We start from the raw sequence: 18,818 nt of genomic DNA, 5'->3' as shown, positions 1-18,818 counted from the left end.
CTCCTATGTACCTGTGATCCAAATGTCTGTGAGTCTTTAATAAGGACCTTGGCCACTTGGCATATGAGTGGGAAATATGTTAATAAATCAGATTATTGTTTTCTAAATCAAAGGTACTCTGTTCTGTTTAGTTTACAGGAAAAAGGTACTTATATAAATCTAATAGTCCTGATTTCTAGTAAGTGTGTGCTAGACTTTGAGAAAAAAACATAGTCATACAGAATCAGTGAAGAAATATTTAATAAATCCAAGTTCACATAATTAAGATAGATCTCTAGCAAATTAGATTCACAATAATTTTAGTTTTAAAAACAAAGATAGTTGGGGGTGTAGAGTGCATGCTTAGAAAGTATGAGGCTCTGGGTTCAAACCCCAGCACCAAAAAAATAAAATAATAAAAAGCCACACAGTGTTCAAGGTGATGGATGTGCCAGTTTTTCTAATCTGATCATTAGACATTAGACATCGTATACACATATTGAAACTTCACATCATACCAAATAAATTATGTCAATTAAAATTTAAATATATTAAAATGAATAAAGAAATAAAATAGCTTATAACTTTTAGAAAACAAATGGAACCTCTCTTTATTAGTAATTAAGTATAATAAAATACATATTTTACTTGGCTTGAACTCTTATGAAAGAGAACATTTAATTTGAACTTCCTAAATAATATACTGACCAAGAAGTTAACATTACACTTATGTAATGTTATGTTTAAGATACTTTTAAATTGGTGTTTACTTTAAATTGAATCATCATTCAGATAAACTTATAAATCTGTTTTGTAGCATATCAGATTAAATAAATTTTCCAAATCTTTAGGTTACTTAAAACCTTGAATGAATATGTAGCTAATTAATGGATAATCAGTGAATACATAGGTAAAGTTCTAGGTAAGATACAGTACAGATTACTAGCATTATTTTAAGTGTGTATAGTTTTGCTGCTTATTTCTATATACTATTTTCATTTAGAGTCATGTTGATAAAGGCATTAGCGTTTGCTGCTATAAGACATGAAAAGCATGTGTGACTGGGGAACATGTGTATTCATGCACTCTGGAGTCTACAGAAATGCTTGGTAGGCAGGTCCCAATCTTCTGCCCACTTTCCCAGTTTTTTCTGTGAAAGAAAAGTTGGTGACTTTAGATAAAGCAACCATCATATAGGTGGTTGATGCTGTACACAAAGAAATGGAGACAAAGAAATACAATCACATACAGGCTTTTGTTCTATAAGGCAAGAGTAGTTTAGTTCCAGAATATAATTCAGTGAAGGAGAAGGGAAAAGAAAGGAAAAGTGAATTTTATTTACCTTGGTTTATAACATCTGGGTCTGAAAAGAGACCATGAAATACGTTAAGCTTTCAGCAAAGTTCACTCTCTTTGAAGGGCTTGCTGTTTGACTTACTGATTACTGATTATAGTACAAAAGTTTGTTCTTTACCATCCGTGAAGTTTGCCCATACTTGCAGAGTCTGTGTCTTACCACAGAAATTTCAGTGCATTTGTTATGGGTTAGATATATGAAGTGTCCCCCAGAATCTCATGTGTGAGACAGTGCAAGAAAGTTTAGTGGTGAAATGATCAGGTTATGAGAGTCTTAGCCTAATGAGTGCATTAATCCATGGATAGAAATTAACTGGACCTACTATAGGCAGGTAGGATGTGGCTGGATGAGGTGGGTCATTGGGGGGTCTGCCTTTAGAGTATATATTTTGTCTGTGATGAGGGGAATCTCTCTCTCTCTGCTTCCTGGTACCATATTCCCAGCTGCTTTCCTCTGCTACACCCTTCTGCCATGATTTTCTGCCTTACTTCAAGCCTGAAGGAATGGAGCCAGCTGTCTGTGGACTGAGACCTCTAAAACTATGAGTCCCCAAATAAACTTTTTCTCCTTTAAAATTGTTCTTGACAGGTCTTTGGTAACAGCAGGAAAAAAAGAAACTCACAAAACAGCTTTATACTGATTTTATTACATCTTTGATTATTAAAACACACACATACACACACACATATACACATACACACACTTGCTTATGAAAGTGAAGTTCTTAAAAATTATGCTGCCATCTACGTTCACTTTAGAACCTGTTATTGTCACCAAAGGATGAGCAAGCCTTGTTTCTGGACTCTCAGGATGCCCTCTGAACCGAGAGCCCATATTCTCTAATAACTCTTTTGATTTTTTTCTTCCTGAGCTCAGATCTTGAATCTAGAAATACTAAAATGAAACATTTTATCCTTAATGAAAACATTCTTAGAAACTTCCTAGAGGGCCCCTGAAAATTCACAAAGATCTTCTCTTTGCCCTTATAAAACAAGAGCAAGAACGATGCTTAGAAGTTCTTACGTTTGTTATTCCTTAATCAGGTCTGCATGGGAAGAATTGTCACATCCAAAGAAATGTTCAGCCTCCCCTAGCTCAAGTTTGTATCAGTAAAATGTCATTTATAGAAACATTTCATTCATCACATGCTTTCTGGGAAGGCCCTGAAGGCTTGTCAGTGCCCTCATCTATAAGCGGTTTTACCCTGAAGGAAACATTGATCAAAACTCTTATGAAATAGTTATTCCCCAATAGAGAATTTTACTCTCCTGCATTTTTGGGCTATTGGTTGCTGTTGTAAATTAACCACCATTCTTATCATCTACAAGTCAACTTGTGTTTGCTGTGTTGTTCATCTGCAAGCTCTGCCATCAACTGCAGACCAGATGCCCTATCTTCAGCAACAAGGGCGCAGGAGTGCTCCTGCAAGGGGCTCGGATAAATCACCTCATGCAGACAGACCATGGTGCTCTCCTCTCCCAGGTAACTTTCAGACAAGTGGAGCCAGGATTCCAGGTTCCCTCAGTTCAGAGGAGCAGCTTCCTGAAAGCAGCCTATTGCCCAGGATCCAGAGAATAAGAATTGACCTCAATAGGAGTGGGCAAAGCAACTTCAGTGTGGTTATATTTTGGGAATATTGCTGATGTCATTTCAGTGTTCTTTCAATTATTGGTCTGGGAAGAAGCCCTTTCTCCTCCTTCTTAACCTACAACGGACTGCTTTTGTCAACTGAAAAGAAATATTTTGGGGGATATGTAGTTCAGTGGCAGAACAGTTGCCTACTATGCAGGAGGCCCTGGGTTCAATCCCCAGTACCACCAAAAATAAATAATAAATAAATAAATAGATAAACAAATAAATAAATAAAGCTCAATTCAGTGATATCAGATTCTCACTGACTCCCCAAATTCAGAAATTCACTTAGTCTCCTTAACTTTTTTCATAGAAATATAGTTACTTTCATAGGTCCAATAAGCAACTATCCTTTTCACTAGTATATAATTGCACTTCACATAAGGGCCATATTTAGTATATCATATTGAGAAGGATTCTCATTATAAAGCCACTTTATATGCTGAATCAATGCCACAGAACCCTCAAGGAAGAATACTCCTGACTGTCTCACAGGTGGCAAAGAAGATAGCTTTCTGCAGGCCAGGAGCTTCATTTAATTTGGGGAACTTTGAAAAGAGAGGAAATCATCGAAGATTTCATTTCCAATACCAAAACTGTAACCAAAAATCCAAGCTGAAATTCCTCATGCAAACATCCAGAATAGCTTGTCCAGGGCCGGGCAGTCATGCACACTGCACAGCTCTCTAAACTTGAAAACAGACTCGCAGAGGCCTGCAGAGTCACACACTTTCTTGCTGCACCCACCTAAGGAATCAGGCCAAACCTAATGAGACTCTTCGTTTTGTGATCTAGGATAAATTTTAATTATGATCCTGTGACAAAATGGGAACTCTGTCTAAAACAATGGTGAGAGGTTTTTAAATGGGCAAAAAAAAACTCCCTAGTATCCCTTTGATTGAATTCTAGATGTTGTCTAGTGGACCCTGGGTGTTGCCTGATTCCATGGGGACATGAGCCATCCTGCCAATCTGTAGAGACAGTGTCAGGTCCCACAGGGTTGCTGGGATTATAGGTACCTCCTCTACTTGGTGTTGTATGTAATTCCTAAACAAGGCAGTGCACATGAAACTTGTCCCCTGGGAATGCAAATCTCTATAAATTCAGTTCACCTTTAAACAACCTGTAGCACCTTACTGGTTCCTCCTTAATTAGATAAATAAAATGTGAACCTTGGCACCAGGGGTGTAGCTCAGTGGTAGAACACATGCTTAGCATGCACAGGAGCCTCGGTCTCAGAACCCAAAAGAAGCAAAACAAAATATAAAGCTATTCTATTTGAATGGCATATACATATATGTTTGATTTTACCTTTTAAAAATTTGCATTTTATTATTTCTTAATAAACCCAACAACCCTGTGAGTTATAGGACATGAAACTGCAGCTCAAGACAATGTCACATCATAAAGTCTAGATGCTTCTCACTCCAAAGCCCAGCTGTGAGCCACCCCAACACTTATTTCCAAGTGCCTGAGTACAGCCCAAATACCTGCTTTGTCATTGGCCCTGGGCCCTGTGCCTTCCAAAATCATGTTCTTCTTTTCTCCCAAGTAAAAAGGTCTTATTCATAACAAAATTCTCATACTGTGAACATTTTACTTCCTGCCCTCCTATCTCTGAAGCTTTGCCAAGCAAGGGGCTGGGAGATGGTGGTGTGACCATTTGCTCTCAGCAAATGCTCTCCTCTCTACAAATCAGTCCTTCTCTGCTTTGGGTCAGCTCCAGCATGGAGTCAGCCCCTTGTTCCCATCTCCTCATTGACACACTCAAGATTTACAGTGAATGAAGGAATTTTTCAGCCCAGCACAGAACGAGAGCCAACTTCAAACTGAGCATCAGTCTTCAGTGTCCTGCACACAGCCCGTGTTTGCTGCCAGGATACATCACTTCCACAGCCTGGTCCTGCAGCCTCTTCCTGGACCCCTGTCTCTCCCTCCAGATTCTCCTCCCCATACTCACTCCATCTGTCTCCCACAGGCAAAGGCAGAATTACCATTTCTTTCAAACAGACTAACTGGTCCTTTGACTTCCCCAACCAGGCCATGGTTGCAGGGGCAGGGGTACCCAGATCCTCTTTCAGAACCAAACATGCTCTTTAAAGGTAGTTTTTTTTTCCCCCAACAGATGACATTTCATTTCCATTAGAGGAATTTTTTTTTTTTTTTTTTTTTGGCTTCCTCCTAATCCAATCTATCCCAACTTCAAATGCTAAGCAACTTTTAAATCGAAATTATTTTCTTCCTACGACTTGAAAATTGAATTTCCTGATAGAAGATGGCAATTCCTCAGCATGGATGGCATCCAACCAACACTGCTGCCATGGGCCTGGAGATGTTTCCCAGACAAGAAATCCTAGAATGTGCTGAACAACTGCAGCTTTTTGTTAGAACAAGGACACACATACACACCCTCATTTTGAAAGACAAATGCTTTCTCTGGGCTTAAAAAATTATAGACACACATCTTAAAATGTTAATCTGTGCTGCCAGAGCTCATGGTCTCTCAAAATTCTGTGAGTATAGGAAATGAAATTGACCAAATTATACTGTTATATTATGTGCTTATATGAGAATGTCACAACAAATTCCACTATTATGTGTAATTTTAATGCACCAATAAAAATATATACATAAATAAGATTTTAAAATAATTTTCGTAAACAAAACAGAGGAAGATTAGCATGTAGGAAAGCAGTGGTGGTGGGAAGGGGGGCCAAAACTGGGAAAACTAACATTCCAAAAGAATATCTGAACAAGTATGAGCCTATGGTGATGTGCCCCAGGGCTCTGCAGGCAGAATTTAGCAATTTTATTATAACACATCTTGTCATCCAAACTCCCTACTTAAAGATGTGTTTTAGTAAACAGTGCCCTGTGGCTTCTGCAGGAAGTGGAGGGTGAGCATATGGCAGGGACCCAATGGAGCAGAGCCCAGCACCCACTCACTGAAGTGGGCTGAGACCCTGGCCAGGGTACAGGAGGCCGCACAGGAAGTCAGCATCCAGGCAGGAGGGGCAGAGGGGCGGGAGGTTCAAACATTGTGTGTTCAGGATGCAAATGCCTCATGGACAGATGAGCACTAAAGACAAAGACATTCCCCACAGGGTCCAGTACAGGGAAGTGGGAGTCAGCTGGGAGAGAGAGAGGGAACTCCCCAAGGGCTGCTCAGCCACAGCATGGCAAAGAAGTCACAGTGGCATGAGGATCACCAGTGTTACTGGGATAGGCCACACAAGGCAGAGGGTGGCAGAAAATGTGCCTAGGGACCAGAGCATGAAGGATTCAGTTATGGGATTTGGACTTGTGTAGGAAATGGAGACTATTGAAAGGTTCAAACACAGGCATGCTAAGATCAGAAATAAGTTTCAGAAAAACCCTGGCAGCAGGACCCCAATGGGTGCAACAGGAAATGGATGGCAAGCCTGGATCGGGGTGGTGGAGCAGATGCAGAACTCTCTAGGAAGTCAAGTCAGGGGACATGAGGAAAGGACAAGGGAGTAATTAGGAAGGCTTCAAGTAAGAGAACCCCCACAAATTATTTGTTCGTTTCACACAAACGTGTCAGAAGGTCAGCCCTCAGGTTGAACTAGACATTCTGTAATGCCATCCCTCCACCTTTGACTTCTGCCATCCTCAGTGAGATGCTTTTTATGGCCTCTGCATGTGGCCTTGCATACAAAATGGCTGCAGTACCTCCAGTCCTCTCTCCAGGCAGCATTCTCTTAGCAAGGTTTTGACTTCTTACTTGAGAAGGGATGCCAATCCTCATCTCATTTGCCAGGACTCTGTCATAAAGCTACCCATAGCTGCAAGTAAAGCTAGAATAATGAGGTTTTAAGGAAGAATATTGGTTCCCTAAACAACATCACTGTTAAGAAAAAGGAGGGAGTGAGGAGTGAGCACTTAACATCTGCCCAAGGGAAGGAAAAAGGAAGAGTCCAAGGAACGTTAGGTTTGTGCCCATGGCAAGAAGGAAGATGCCCATCACTGATGGGCAGGAACACTGCCCTGAAGCCATAGATTTGGGTCATCAGCTTATAATGGAGGATGAGTTCCAGAAACTTCTCATCCCATTCCAAGACTGCTCTATGGAAACCGTGTGTCCTCTTGATGTACCAAAATAAGAACGTGGTAATGTTATCAAGCTCCCAGAAGAAAGAACCCTGAGATGGTTTCTGTGTGTGGGCCTTGGCCCACCATGAGCCTGTCATCTTTAAGAAAAAGCCATGGCTCCTGCCTGCCCACCCATAGCATTTCACATGGGCAGGGCACATTGGGGATATGAGATAAATGCCTAGGGTTGACTGGCAGTCTCTACCCACCCTGGAGGTCAAAGCCTAGCCTTTAGCAAGACTCCACAGCCATCTTTGACCTTGGCTATTTGGGAGAAGAAAAAATGTCCCATCTCTCCTTCTCCCTCTACCAGCCTACATCCTCATCTCATCAGGGGCTGTCAGGAAGGCAGCTCCCATGCTCCTCATTAATTATCCTTTTTAATTACACTGAAAGGGTCTTTCCTCAGTGGTCTGCCCTCCTGCATAATCAGAGTCTGGACCTGGAATCTCATAGCAGCAGCCTGCCTGTCTCTGAAGGGCCCTCAGCATTCCCTGCCTGTGGAGCCCCAAGGACCCAAAAGCAGGCTGGGAAGGCCACCATCTTGACCATGTCCCCTTTCCTTTGGCCAAAGGTCTTCTTGAGAAGGGAGCTCTTCCTAAGGGCAGGAATTCAGCAGCACCTTATCAGTACCTGCCCTCAAAACATCTCCCTCCTCTTAATGACTCTTCCCTGAGTCCTCCTTCCTATTCCTATCAGGCTGGGTCCACTCATCTCTTCCCTGACCTATCTCTCTCCTGAACTTCAGGCTCCACAGCAAGAGCTTGGACTCCCCAGGTTTCTCCAACTCAGCCAACCCCATGTCCCTGACTTGCCTATTACACTTGCTGCTCCCTGCCTGAGACAGGCCCCAATGTCCCAGACTCCTAGAAATCCTGTGTCTTATTTCATTTCCTATTGCTTTGATAAATATGTGCATCTGGGTAGTTTATAAAAAAGAGGGGTTTATTTTGGCTTTGACTCTGGAGGCGGGGAAGTCCAATACAGACATACTCACATACACACTCATTCATAGTTTATATGCCCACTTAAGTTCCCTGGTTTCATGCCCTTCCTAGATGCCACTGTGGAGTGGACATACATGGGTCTGAGCTCCTAGAATTCACTGCCCCTTCTCCTCGGAAGCCATTTTTTGCTCAGTGGTTCACCCCTGCCTCACCTAACCTGCCCACCTGCAGCTCCAGGCCCTATTTGTCTTGGACCTGTCTGCAGGTCTCACCTCCAGCCACAGTCATTGGTTCAGGACTGAGGACCTGACACAGATCAGGCCAATGAAACAAAGATGTGCTGGGGGTTTCTGGTAAGGAAGTGTGCAGACATCAAACCAGAACCCCAGGAGACCAGTCCCAAGATGAAGCTGACACCAGAGGACAGGGAACCAAGAGAATTATGGAAGGCCTGAGTGCCCACATACCTAGACACAAGGGTGCCCAGTCAAGGCTTTTGAGCAAATGAACCCAATGCTTGGCCTCCCTTCAGGAAGCCTGGTTTGGGGGTGGGGGTGGGGGGGTGGTAAGGATACTTAAATTCCCAGAGGCAGGGCCAAAAAGGTCTCCAGCCAGAGGAACCTAAAACCATGGTTACCAAATCCAACCAAGGATGGGAAGCAAAAGGCCATATGGTGTGCCTGGGGCAGTGTCCTACCACTACAGATGCCTTAGGAGCTAAAAGGAAGGTAAAGAGACCAGGGGGAGTTCCCTGAGCTGGGATAGAGACTTCTGAGACACTTCAGGGGCCCTTTGTGCAGAGCCCATGACCTAGACCACGGGGTCATTTGGGCCATTCACACTGACAATGTGTATATGTTATATACATGTATTTTTGCAGTACTGGGGATTGAACCCACACCCTCACGCATGTTAAGCAAGTGTTCTATCACCCTAAAGTGTGTATTATGATTCCAGCTGCCAAGGTCCACATGGACTAATCCTGCTTCCCATCAGCAACTTGGTTCATAACACAGAGAAGTAATAAATTAGTAAATCAGTTTTCTAAAGACTTTCACAGATACCATGACAGGCCCACACCTGCCAGGAAGCCTTAGGACTGCCTCCATGTGGGTCCTGTTCCTTCCTCAGGCACCTGAAATATTGCAGGCCCCCAGGGCACCCACACACATTTGACCCATCTGCCTAGGCCTTGCTCTGTCCAATCCCAGCTCTGCACTGTCACCATCTTACCCACCACTCTCCTGGCTGTTGGAGGCCAAAGGGGAGCCAGAGAAGAGGACTGCCTGAGGTAGGCTCCTTCCAAACCCCTCGCCTGGCCCCCCAAAAGCACAAAGTCTGCAAGAGCCTCCAGCCTCAGTGTAGCTCCCAGAACCTACCCTGGCCTACCCCTTGTGAAAGCCAGGAGCCCTGCCCAGGGACCAGGTATCCTTGGCCACCCATCAACCCAAATCAAGCCAGGTTTGACAAACCCTCTAGGCAGTGCGTGTCCAGGTGCCAGGTGTAAAAACTGGCTCACACCCTCACCTGCCTCTTGCTCATTTCCTCCATTCCAACCTGGCCTCAGCTCAGTTCTCTGCCCAGCTCTTCACCTCCCTGATCTCTTGTTCAGGCTGCCTGGCTCCAAATTTCCCTGACAGGAATCTAGTGCCACCCCAACACACAGCCCAGTTAAGGCTCAAGGGGAGCTGTGAATGTGGGCCTTGCTGGATGCTTGCTCTGGGCACTGTCTCTGGAGACCTACCTGCTCCCCTGCGCAGCGCCCTGCAGGCCCCGACCAGGGCTTTCTTGCCAAACTATCCCAACCGCAAGGGGCAGAACTCCCTTGAGGGTCAGGGGCAATAAAGTTATCATCTGACCTATCTTTGAGTCTCATATTGTCATAAACCTAATGCAAATTCTTTCTCCTAGATGTTTTCAAGGATTATGTTTTCAATTTTCACACTGAAATAAAAGTGAAGATCCCTCATGTTGCTACCCTGGTGGCACACCCCTCATACAGCCCAGGGTACACACATCCCAGATTCAGAAGCAGTGGAACTGGCCAGGTCTGGGCACCAAATCCAGCTTGACCAAGGGAAAAAAGCTGTCAACATGGAAAGAGTGGAGGAGTGAGGGAGGGAAGGAGGCAAGGAGGCAGAAAAAGCAAAAGCTTTCAAAGGAGGGGTGTCTAGAAAGGAGCCCTCTGTTTCCTGCCGCTGTAACTTCTACTGCTCAAGGAAGTTGTGGATGGCAGATTCAGCACTATCTGTCACCCACAGGACAAGTCAGGGCCAATAGCAAGGACGTTCCTAAAGCAAAGTCCAGAGAGTCTAACTCTAAAATAAAACTCAGATTCTCAGTCACCTCAATCACCAGCTTTTACTATCAGTGCAGATTTTTGTGAAGACAAGTTCTTTCCATCTGCAAGTCCAGGCTGGGTCACAGGCACAACTCCCTCAGCTCCTGGGAAGGCCAGGTCACAGTTGTGTGTCATCTTTCTGGGCTGCTCAGACTGGCGCACATCACTGATGGAGCTGAGGAGCTGGGGCTGGACTCAGTGTGGGCCACAAGAGGGTGAAGCCAGGCCAGCCAAGTGTGGCCTGGACCCGGGCCTTCCTAGTCCTCCAGACTCAGGCCTTCCCCATGGTCTGGACCAAACTCTCAGACTCCCATTCACCAGCAGGGTCTTGGTTTTTCTCTCTGTGGACTCCTGGAGTCCTGATACAGATGATGGGTGGGGTGGTAAAATAAACACACAGGCATTTTTTGAGCATTTTTGTCAGGTTTTTTTGTTCTTTGTTTCGTTTTGTTTGAACACTAAGGTTTATTTTCAAACAGCACACAGATGGTCTGCGGGGCAGGGCCAGGCAGGGCTGGTGTCTGCACCTACCCACAGCAGCTGCCAGGTAAAGAAGACCCCTGCCCAGGTGACGTGGCTGAAGCTTCAGGCAAGCGTGGCGGTGGCTTGGCGGCTCCCAGCCCGCCCTGCAGCCAGGCACACATGCGGGCACAGACAGGGGCGCCAGGAACTCAACTAGGGACCACAGCAGCTTCAGAAACACTGGCAAATTCCACCAGACTGGCCAGGATTGGGCTTTTTGGAGAACAACCTAATCTGGGAGAATACCTTCCGGCTTAGGTCTCTCATCTCTCGATTTCCCTTTGCATTTCAAAAGTTTAAAAACAAAAACAGAAAAGAAGAAGAAAAAAAAAGAAACACACATTTTTCAGGGGGGAAATGGTGTTCTTCACACGCCCAGAGGACTGTAGGAACTCCTCCATCACTGCACCCGTTCCGTGAAGTTCTCAGGGAAGACGCCCCGGCATTTTTCCAACTCCTTGTGCTGGTTCCAGTCACTCTCCTTTACACCCATGAGCCAGCCTTCATCCTGGTGCAAGGAGAGCACCCACATCACACAGGGATGAGGGACAGAGGGCACAGAACCCAACACAGCCCTGCTGGAATCTGCTGGAAGATGGTCCCTCTTCCTGCTCTTCTTTACCTCTCTATCTGCCAAGCCCACCTTGAAAGTGCTTCCTGATGCTTCTTCCTGAGGCCCATACCCAGCCCACAGGAGCCAGCCTGCCCTCATCAGGTGGGTATAGGGTTAAACCTGTGCCTGCTTTAGTTGAGTTGCTCTCACTCTTAAGGCAGCCTGACTATGGCACTGATCTGAACACACTGAACAATACCCCCAGTCCTAGTCCCAGGGCTTCCTACCACCTGGTGCCCACAGAGGACCTGTCCCTGAGGAAGACAGAAGCACTCCTTCCAGGCTTCATATTTCTATAAACAGAACTGGAAGGCTCTAGAAACACTGACCAGTTAAAAGCTTCAGAAGGTCCCCAGTCCACCCTATTAAGTGCTTCATTTCCAACTTGTCCTGTGCTTGAAAACTGACACCAGTAGGGGTCTTCTGCACAGGGACTATCCTGAAACTGAGTGACTGTCCACCCCTGCCCACAGCTGGGCCATGCTTTCCCTGCAGCTGGACTATGCCTGGGGACTTCCTGGATCTTTGTGATTTACCTTTGTGTTGTTATCTGTCTTATCTGAGCCCACTCCAGCTGCCCCTGAACAAAACTTTCCTGTGGGTTAGGGTTCAGGATTCTCCTTGAAATTCCACCCAGCGAGGGCAGGCACCCTTGAGAAGTTAGTGGAGACCTGGGGGCTTAGGAAGAATCAGTAGGTTTAGGCCCAGTCTCCCTGTGCCCTGCCAGCAGGTTCTCAGTGCTGAAACTAAAGGCAAAGGCCAGATGTCCCCATGGGCACTACCGACACCCCACAAAGACTCACTTACACCAAAAGTGAAGTCCTTCTGAGAGCCCTTGGCCACCTGAGCAAATCAGCTGGTCCAAACCTAGGAGGGATGCACTTAGGGCCAACCTAAGGTCCTCTGTTTGAGATGAACTAATATGAGAAGCCACAGAGGCAGAAGGGTCTGGAAGGCATCTGGGGTGAGACCCAGATGTGGACACAGCTGAGAAAATGGTGGTTCGGCATGAACAGAGCAGGTCAGCCTGGAGGGCAACAGCAGGGTAGACATGAGCCCAGAAAGAGGCCAGTGCTCGGCCATTGCTCTGTCTACTGCAGAGAGGACACCTGCGGGCAGGGACCTGAGCAAGAGGGATCCTGTTTTGAGAGGAAGGCAGGTCGGGGGGTGGGGCAGGTAAGGAGGGAGAAGAAGGGAAGAAAGAAACAGCTGACAGAGCCTGAGAAGAGGAAGATGTGGCGTCTGAAGAAAAAGAGAGGGAGAGGACCCTGAGTAGCTGAAAGATAAGGAGAGGTAGGGGCAGGGAGAGGCCAGTGGGTGAGGGACAAAAGGGATAGAACAGGACAGAGAAAGAAACTAGGATGAGAGAAAAGGGCTTTAGAGAAAGGGGAGAAGAAACTGATGGCATCCTGGACCACAAGACAGTGAGCCTCTGCTGCCCCCTGCTGGCCATCTCTGTCACTGCACTTCCCCCCCACCCCCAACACACCTCCAGGAGTTTGGGAGGTAGCATCCACTCACCTGTTCCTCAGGGTTCTGAAAGGGGATCACCAGTACCACGTCGCCAGCCTTGAGCTGCAGCTCATCTGTGTCAGTGGCCGTGTAGTCGTGCTGGGCCTGCACCTGCAGAATTTGGGAGAGCATGTCAGGACCCTGTGGTCCCCCTCCAGCCCAGCACAGGGCAGAAGGCTTTGTAAAGTGAACCCCTGTGAAGTGCTGATGTGGGGCTCAGAGGCCATTTAGTGGGTTGAAGTGGCATAGCAGGGCTCATATGACAGTAAGTCTATGCTGCCTAGGGTTTGACTGTATAAGAGGATGACACCCCCGCACCCTCCCACCCCCTCCCCCCCGGCACCCAGTGCACTGTGGAACAGTGGCTGGGTCTGCTAGCCTGGGCTCACCTTGAACATGAAGCCCGGGGGAAGATCCAAACGCCCCGCCCCACTGCTGCCTTCCACAGTGCCATTCACAGTTGCTGAGAATGTTTCCACCACCACAGCCGGAAGAGAGCTCTGGGAACAGGACACAGGTTAGCTGAGCAGGGCAGTGGTGCAGGAAGGACAAGGGCCACCAGGGTGGGAAGGAGAGGTGTCTCCGCCTCACGCCAGACCAGCCTGCCCCCAGGCTCCTCAACAGGAACCGCTACCTATGGGGCAAGTAGCACAAGGGAGCCACGGGCAGGCAGGTAGACAGACAGGCGGTGGATAGAGCAGAAAGAAAAGCAGGGCTTTGGTCCCTGCCATCTTACGGAGGCTGCTTCACTTGCCGCCGTCTCCCCAGGCTCCTGGGCTCCAGGCGCAGGTTGGGTCCCACCCGCCACCTCCAAGGCCTCTGCTGGCTGCAACATAAATGCCGGCAAGGGGTCAGACACAGGACAAGATGCTGCGGCCAGGACACAGGAAACAGGCCATGGGAGGGCAGCACCTGAGTGGGAAGGCCAGGGAAATTAGCCTGGCTGGTCTCCATTTCTAGAACTGCCAGGAATAATCCGGGAGCCCCTGCAGAACAGGTAGACCCCAGACACAGGAGGACGCTGAAGAGAAGGTGCTGGCAGCCGCAGGAACAGCAGGTGACGTACATGGAGAAGCTTGGTACAGGGCCCTGGATGCCACCCACAACGGTGCCTCACAGACCTTGCCCTTTGAGATTTCACCAAGTCCCAGCTTCCTCCTGCCCACTCTGCCTGCCAGCTGACCAGGCAGTGCCTGCATCATGTTCCTGTCCCCACATGAACACGGCTCACAACAGGCAGGGGTGGCAGCCATGTACACTGAATCATGGTCAGGGGTGCCCCAGCAGCCCCCAGAAAGGGCACTGCAACTGGGCTGATCTGGATCAACACAGACTTAGACACTTCCTAGCCTGAAACCAAGCTTCTCAACCCCCTTTAGCCTCTTCTTCCTCACCTGGAAAAAGAGGAAGTGTCTGGCTGACAAGATCATAATGAAGATTAAGTGAGAAAATTCTGGAAAGTGCCTGATGTAAATTGGTAGGTGCTCTAAAATGGTACTTCCTCTCCAACTCACAGGGGGCCCTGCACTGGGATGGGCAAGTGGGAGGAGCAGATGTGACTCCAGCCATGTACACCCTACACCCCCTAGTGACCCTGTCCTGGGGCCTCCTGGCTCAGGGCACCATCCTCACCCTCAGGCCCACAGTGTCCTGGTCTATCCTGCACCCCCACCTCTGGCCTCTTCATCCATGCTGTAACCCCAGAGATGGGGACGAGCTGGACAGGGTGGGGGATGGGCAGACACTTACTTGGGCAGACCCCAGCTCGGCCGTCTGGCTGGGCCAGGACACAGCAAATGTGCCCTCAGCAGCACTAGGCTCCCCGGAAGGCAGGCTGCCAGCTGGACTCTCTGTGGGCTAGTGACAGGCCACCAGGAGAGAACAGGGTGGGTGGGAAAAGGAGGAGTAGGGAGGCCAGGTGGGAAAAATGTTGGGTAGGGGCACGAGACAAGAGAAGACTATCATGAGTGGCCAATGTTGGCAGGAAAGTGTGGGGGCTTAAGGCCTTCTAGCCATAGCTCAACAGATCACCTCTCTCCCACTTCCTTATTTCTGCTGTTGTCAAGGCGACAGTCAGGTGGGATGGTAACCTACAGTTCAGCATCCACAGAAATCCACACATCAAAACGGCCCTGCCCATTCACACCAGGCTTGCTTTCTCTGGCTGCTCAAGTGAAATGCTCTAATGGAATTCCAAGGAGCAGCACTGGGGCATGTGACCCCAGAGCACAACCATGCCACATCCACTTGCTCCTGCCAGGCCCTCAGCTTGTGTCAGGAGGTCTCAAGGAGCAAGCCCATTGGGAATTCTGGCTCAACCTCCACCAGTCATGGGGCACATTCCAAGCCCTCGCTGGACTTGAGCTATAAGCTGAAGGGTGGCACCTGTCCCAAGTGAGCTGGCCCGTGACCCTGTTCTCAGAAGACCAGACCTGCCCTCCCCCACTGCCAGAAAGAGCCCTCCAACCTAAGGCCCTCCTGCCTCACAGGTCTCCAGCCACCATAAAGAACCCAGTCCATCCTAGATGACCACCTGACTTCTTGTCTACGGGTAAACACTCACAGGCCCTGAGAATGTCATGCCATGGAGGACCCTCCTCTCCAGTTAAACCAAGGAGTTCCTGTGACGATGGCTGGGAGAAGCAGCCGTCGGCTAAAGAAGCAGCCTCAGTGGCTCCCTGTGCATGCGAGCACAGGTCTCTGTGTGCTGCGTGTGCATGAGTGTGCCAGGTGTGTGCACCTGTGAAGAGGCCAGGTGGAGGAGGAGGTGAGTGGGCCTGGGCACACACCAAGAAGCAGCTCCCCAGGGACCAGGCGCACAGCAAACAGCTTACCTCCCAGAGGTCCCACGGAATTGACTGAGCGCAGCAGTGTGGGAAGAAGGACAGAGTTAGCACAGAGGTTAGAGACAGGAGCGCAAGCAATCCACAGAGACCTCCACCCTGGGGCCCTTGGGTACAGCAGGCTCAGGGGTGGCACAGGGCTGGGCTCTGAGGTCTGCAGCTGCCATAACCCGGACCAGGGAGTGGCTGCCAGAAGGGGCAGCGCGCTGAGATGAACCGGAAGTTGCAGGAAGTATTTAACGACCCTCAAGGGTTGTCTGATGGCTAGCCTGGGTCTGTTTTCTGCCCTGCACCTAAAGAAGTGACAAGACCTGCAGGTCAGGAAACAAGGTGAAGGACAGAGCAGTGAGTGGGAAGAGGGCCTGGTGATATGGCTTGTGCCTATGTGGCCATAGAGCCCTGGAGGCTGGTGGGCCCCCAGGCAGTAGTGGGCAAAACCAACCTGACCAGAGGGTGTGGGCGCCTTCACAGGGCTTGCCACAGGTGGGAGAGGGTCAAAGTCCAGATCCAGCAGACTGGCCTGCTCAGAGAAAGGCCCCGGGGCCTCGAACTTGGCAGCAGCGGCAGCAGAAGAGGAAGGTAGTTAGTGGCAAGCTGAGAATTCTCACCACAGGTACATACTGCAGGCGAATGCAGACACACATCCCAGACTCCTCCCCATCCACCTCACACACACATATATTAAGGAGCAATACCCACAGGATCTGGCACAGGCTCTCCTCACACAAAGACAACACCTAGTGCCCAGCACTGGACATCAGCAGCTGCCCCACCATGGGGCAGAAACCTTGCAAGACCAAGGCCAGGCCCCAGACTGCTCCATCTCCATCAGCTGGGTGGGGCAGCTTCTTGTGCTACTCCTCTTCCTGCAAAAGCTCCACCGCACAAGAGCTGCCCCAGGCCACAGCCCAGCTGGACAGGATCACCCTCAGTCTCCCCAACCTGGAGGGCCCATGGTTGGGGGTTTTATACTACCCTTCCCTGGGCCCCAGTCAAGTGGCCCTTTGTGTCATCTACCAACCAACTGCAGGGATGGAAAAAGGGTTAAGCCAGCCCACATAGCCTCAGGGGTCAATCTTTAAGGTGGGGTCTCCAGTGTTAAGGGTTTCAGATCCACCTGGGAAACCTGCATTTCAGCTAGACTCCACCCCTGCAGCCACCACCAGACCCCTGTTCAGTGGGTCCAGCAACATAGAAGAATAAGCACGGCCCCAAGGGAGAAGTCCCACTGTATGCTAGGCCATAGCACCACAGGAAGAAGAGTCTTTCCCAGAGGCTCCAGGGGAGGGCCCTTCAATGGTGGAACTGACCGGCTGCAGAGAGCCCTCTGAGGTTGGTGGGGTGGCTGGAAAAGCACCAGCACTCAGAGGGCAGGCCACTTTTAAGAAAGGACTTGACAGTCTGCAGCCCTCATCTTATAGGTGGGATTTCCTTCTTTTAGGACCAGAGAAGACTTTGTCCAGGTCCAAAGAGGATGTGGCTCAGGGTTCTGGCCCTCCTCAGCCCTCATGGAATACTGGGAGGGTTCCCAGCCCAACGAGCCCAGGCCAGCCAACTTCCTGGCTCTACACACTCTTGACAGGCACCCAGCACTAAAAGGGAGTGCTCTCCGGGCCTGTGTCTCCACAGAGCCTCCATCAAGGACCTGAGACCTGAAGCATGGGCACTGGTTCCCCAGAGAGGCCTCCACAGTCCTGAGAACACTTGCAGCCAGCTGTCCCCAGCATTAGGCCTTCCAAGTCAGCCATGCACAGGGTCAGGGAGCAGGCTGAATGGACCGACTCCCAGAACCAGGGGGTCCCAGGCCTACCCCCAGCAGCTGACTCTCCTTCAGGTCCAGTCCCATCTGAGGGCCTGAGTTGGTGATGCTACTGCCCCACCTCACAGCCCAGCCATCTCTGGGGACTGAGTACTCAGGACACTGTGTGTCCTGACACAAAGCCTCCAGACACCTCCCACCAGCAGGAGACCAGCATCTCTCCCCAGGCCCCACCCTGCTTCTTGAACACCCTCACTTCCTTCTCACATTAGTTGGCTAAGTCCAGACAGCAGTTCCCCTGGTGCTCCAAGGGGAGGGTCATCCACCAGAGTATTGACCACCTTGCTGTTCTGCTCCTGGCAAGTGACGCCCCCACCTCACCACCATGCATGACTGAGGGTCCTTCCTTGCAGGGACAGGCTACTCACCATATCACAGCAGAGAAGCCCTGGTAGCACATGCATCATGGATGGGGACAAACCCACCCCTGCCCCATGCAGCAATACCCAAGGTGGACAGTTGTCCCACCCCAGAGCAGACTGGCAGCCCTACCTCCCTGGAGATGGGCACAAGGGGTGGCAAAGAATACATGCAGACACATGGGGGGACAGAGACAGAGTCATAATCTGGGTATGGGCAGTCTCTAGCCCCCTCTTAGCCAGGTCCCCCTTCCCTGTCGTAGCACAGGGCTACTAGACAGGCTGTAAATCAGGCCTGCTGGTCCCTCACCTCCTAAATGGGGCAATGCCCCTTCCTAGAGGGTGTTTAAAAACCAAAGGATGTCCTGCAGGAAGTGGTTGGCACTACCTGGTTAGTATTTCCTAGCTCTCATGTCATCTGTCTCCCTCATCTGAAAACATGCTGGCCAGCATGTCCACAACTCCCTGGTCACAGTCATGCTTAGAGGAGGGCTTCCATTGCTATTCCTACCTCCCTGCACCTCCTTCCCACAGAGAGGGGCTTGTATGCTTCCTGGGCCTCTGGCATCGCATTACAGAGCCACCTAGCAGGAGCAGTCTTGGGTTTCAAGTTCCCTGGTGCCAACCTGGAACCACCGTTCTTCAATTCCAACTGCCCCTCCCCATGCTCAACGCCCCCGACCATGCCCCTCTCCTCCAGGCTTCTGGGCTTGTGCAAAGGAGCCTGCTGGAAGCAGAGTCTAGAGACCCTTGGCAGAGCTTCAGGCAGGCCCAAGAAACC

At 49.4% G+C, this 18,818-nt stretch overlaps 1 protein-coding gene across 19 annotated transcripts in view; it reads right to left on the bottom strand.

Annotated features, from left to right (window-relative positions):
- Nucleotides 1-222: 222 nt before the first annotated feature.
- BIN1 (bridging integrator 1) overlaps nt 223-18,818 on the bottom strand; it is a 68,083-nt gene continuing 49,487 nt past the window's right edge. For 8 of the 19 annotated variants that reach the window (XM_079134141.1, XM_079134138.1, XM_079134129.1 and 5 more), the window contains 4 exons: nt 13,753-13,842; nt 13,406-13,516; nt 13,026-13,127; nt 223-11,399 (listed from right to left, as the gene is read on the bottom strand). In XM_079134141.1, the coding sequence (XP_078990267.1) occupies nt 11,292-11,399; nt 13,026-13,127; nt 13,406-13,516; nt 13,753-13,842 (411 nt within the window). In that variant the 3' untranslated portion in view covers nt 223-11,291. Of the gene's footprint in view, nt 11,400-13,025; nt 13,128-13,405; nt 13,517-13,752; nt 13,843-14,765; nt 14,874-15,850; nt 15,875-16,301; nt 16,410-18,818 lie in introns of all 19 variants that reach the window. The other 11 variants (XM_079134136.1, XM_079134142.1, XM_079134139.1 and 8 more) reach the window with 3 other exon arrangements.

Source organism: Sciurus vulgaris (genome assembly GCF_902686455.1).
Source record: "Sciurus vulgaris genome assembly, chromosome: 3".
Taxonomy (NCBI): Eukaryota; Metazoa; Chordata; class Mammalia; order Rodentia; family Sciuridae; genus Sciurus; species Sciurus vulgaris.
Note: the sequence above shows the minus strand (reverse complement) of the source record. Positions and strands in the feature narration are given on the sequence as shown.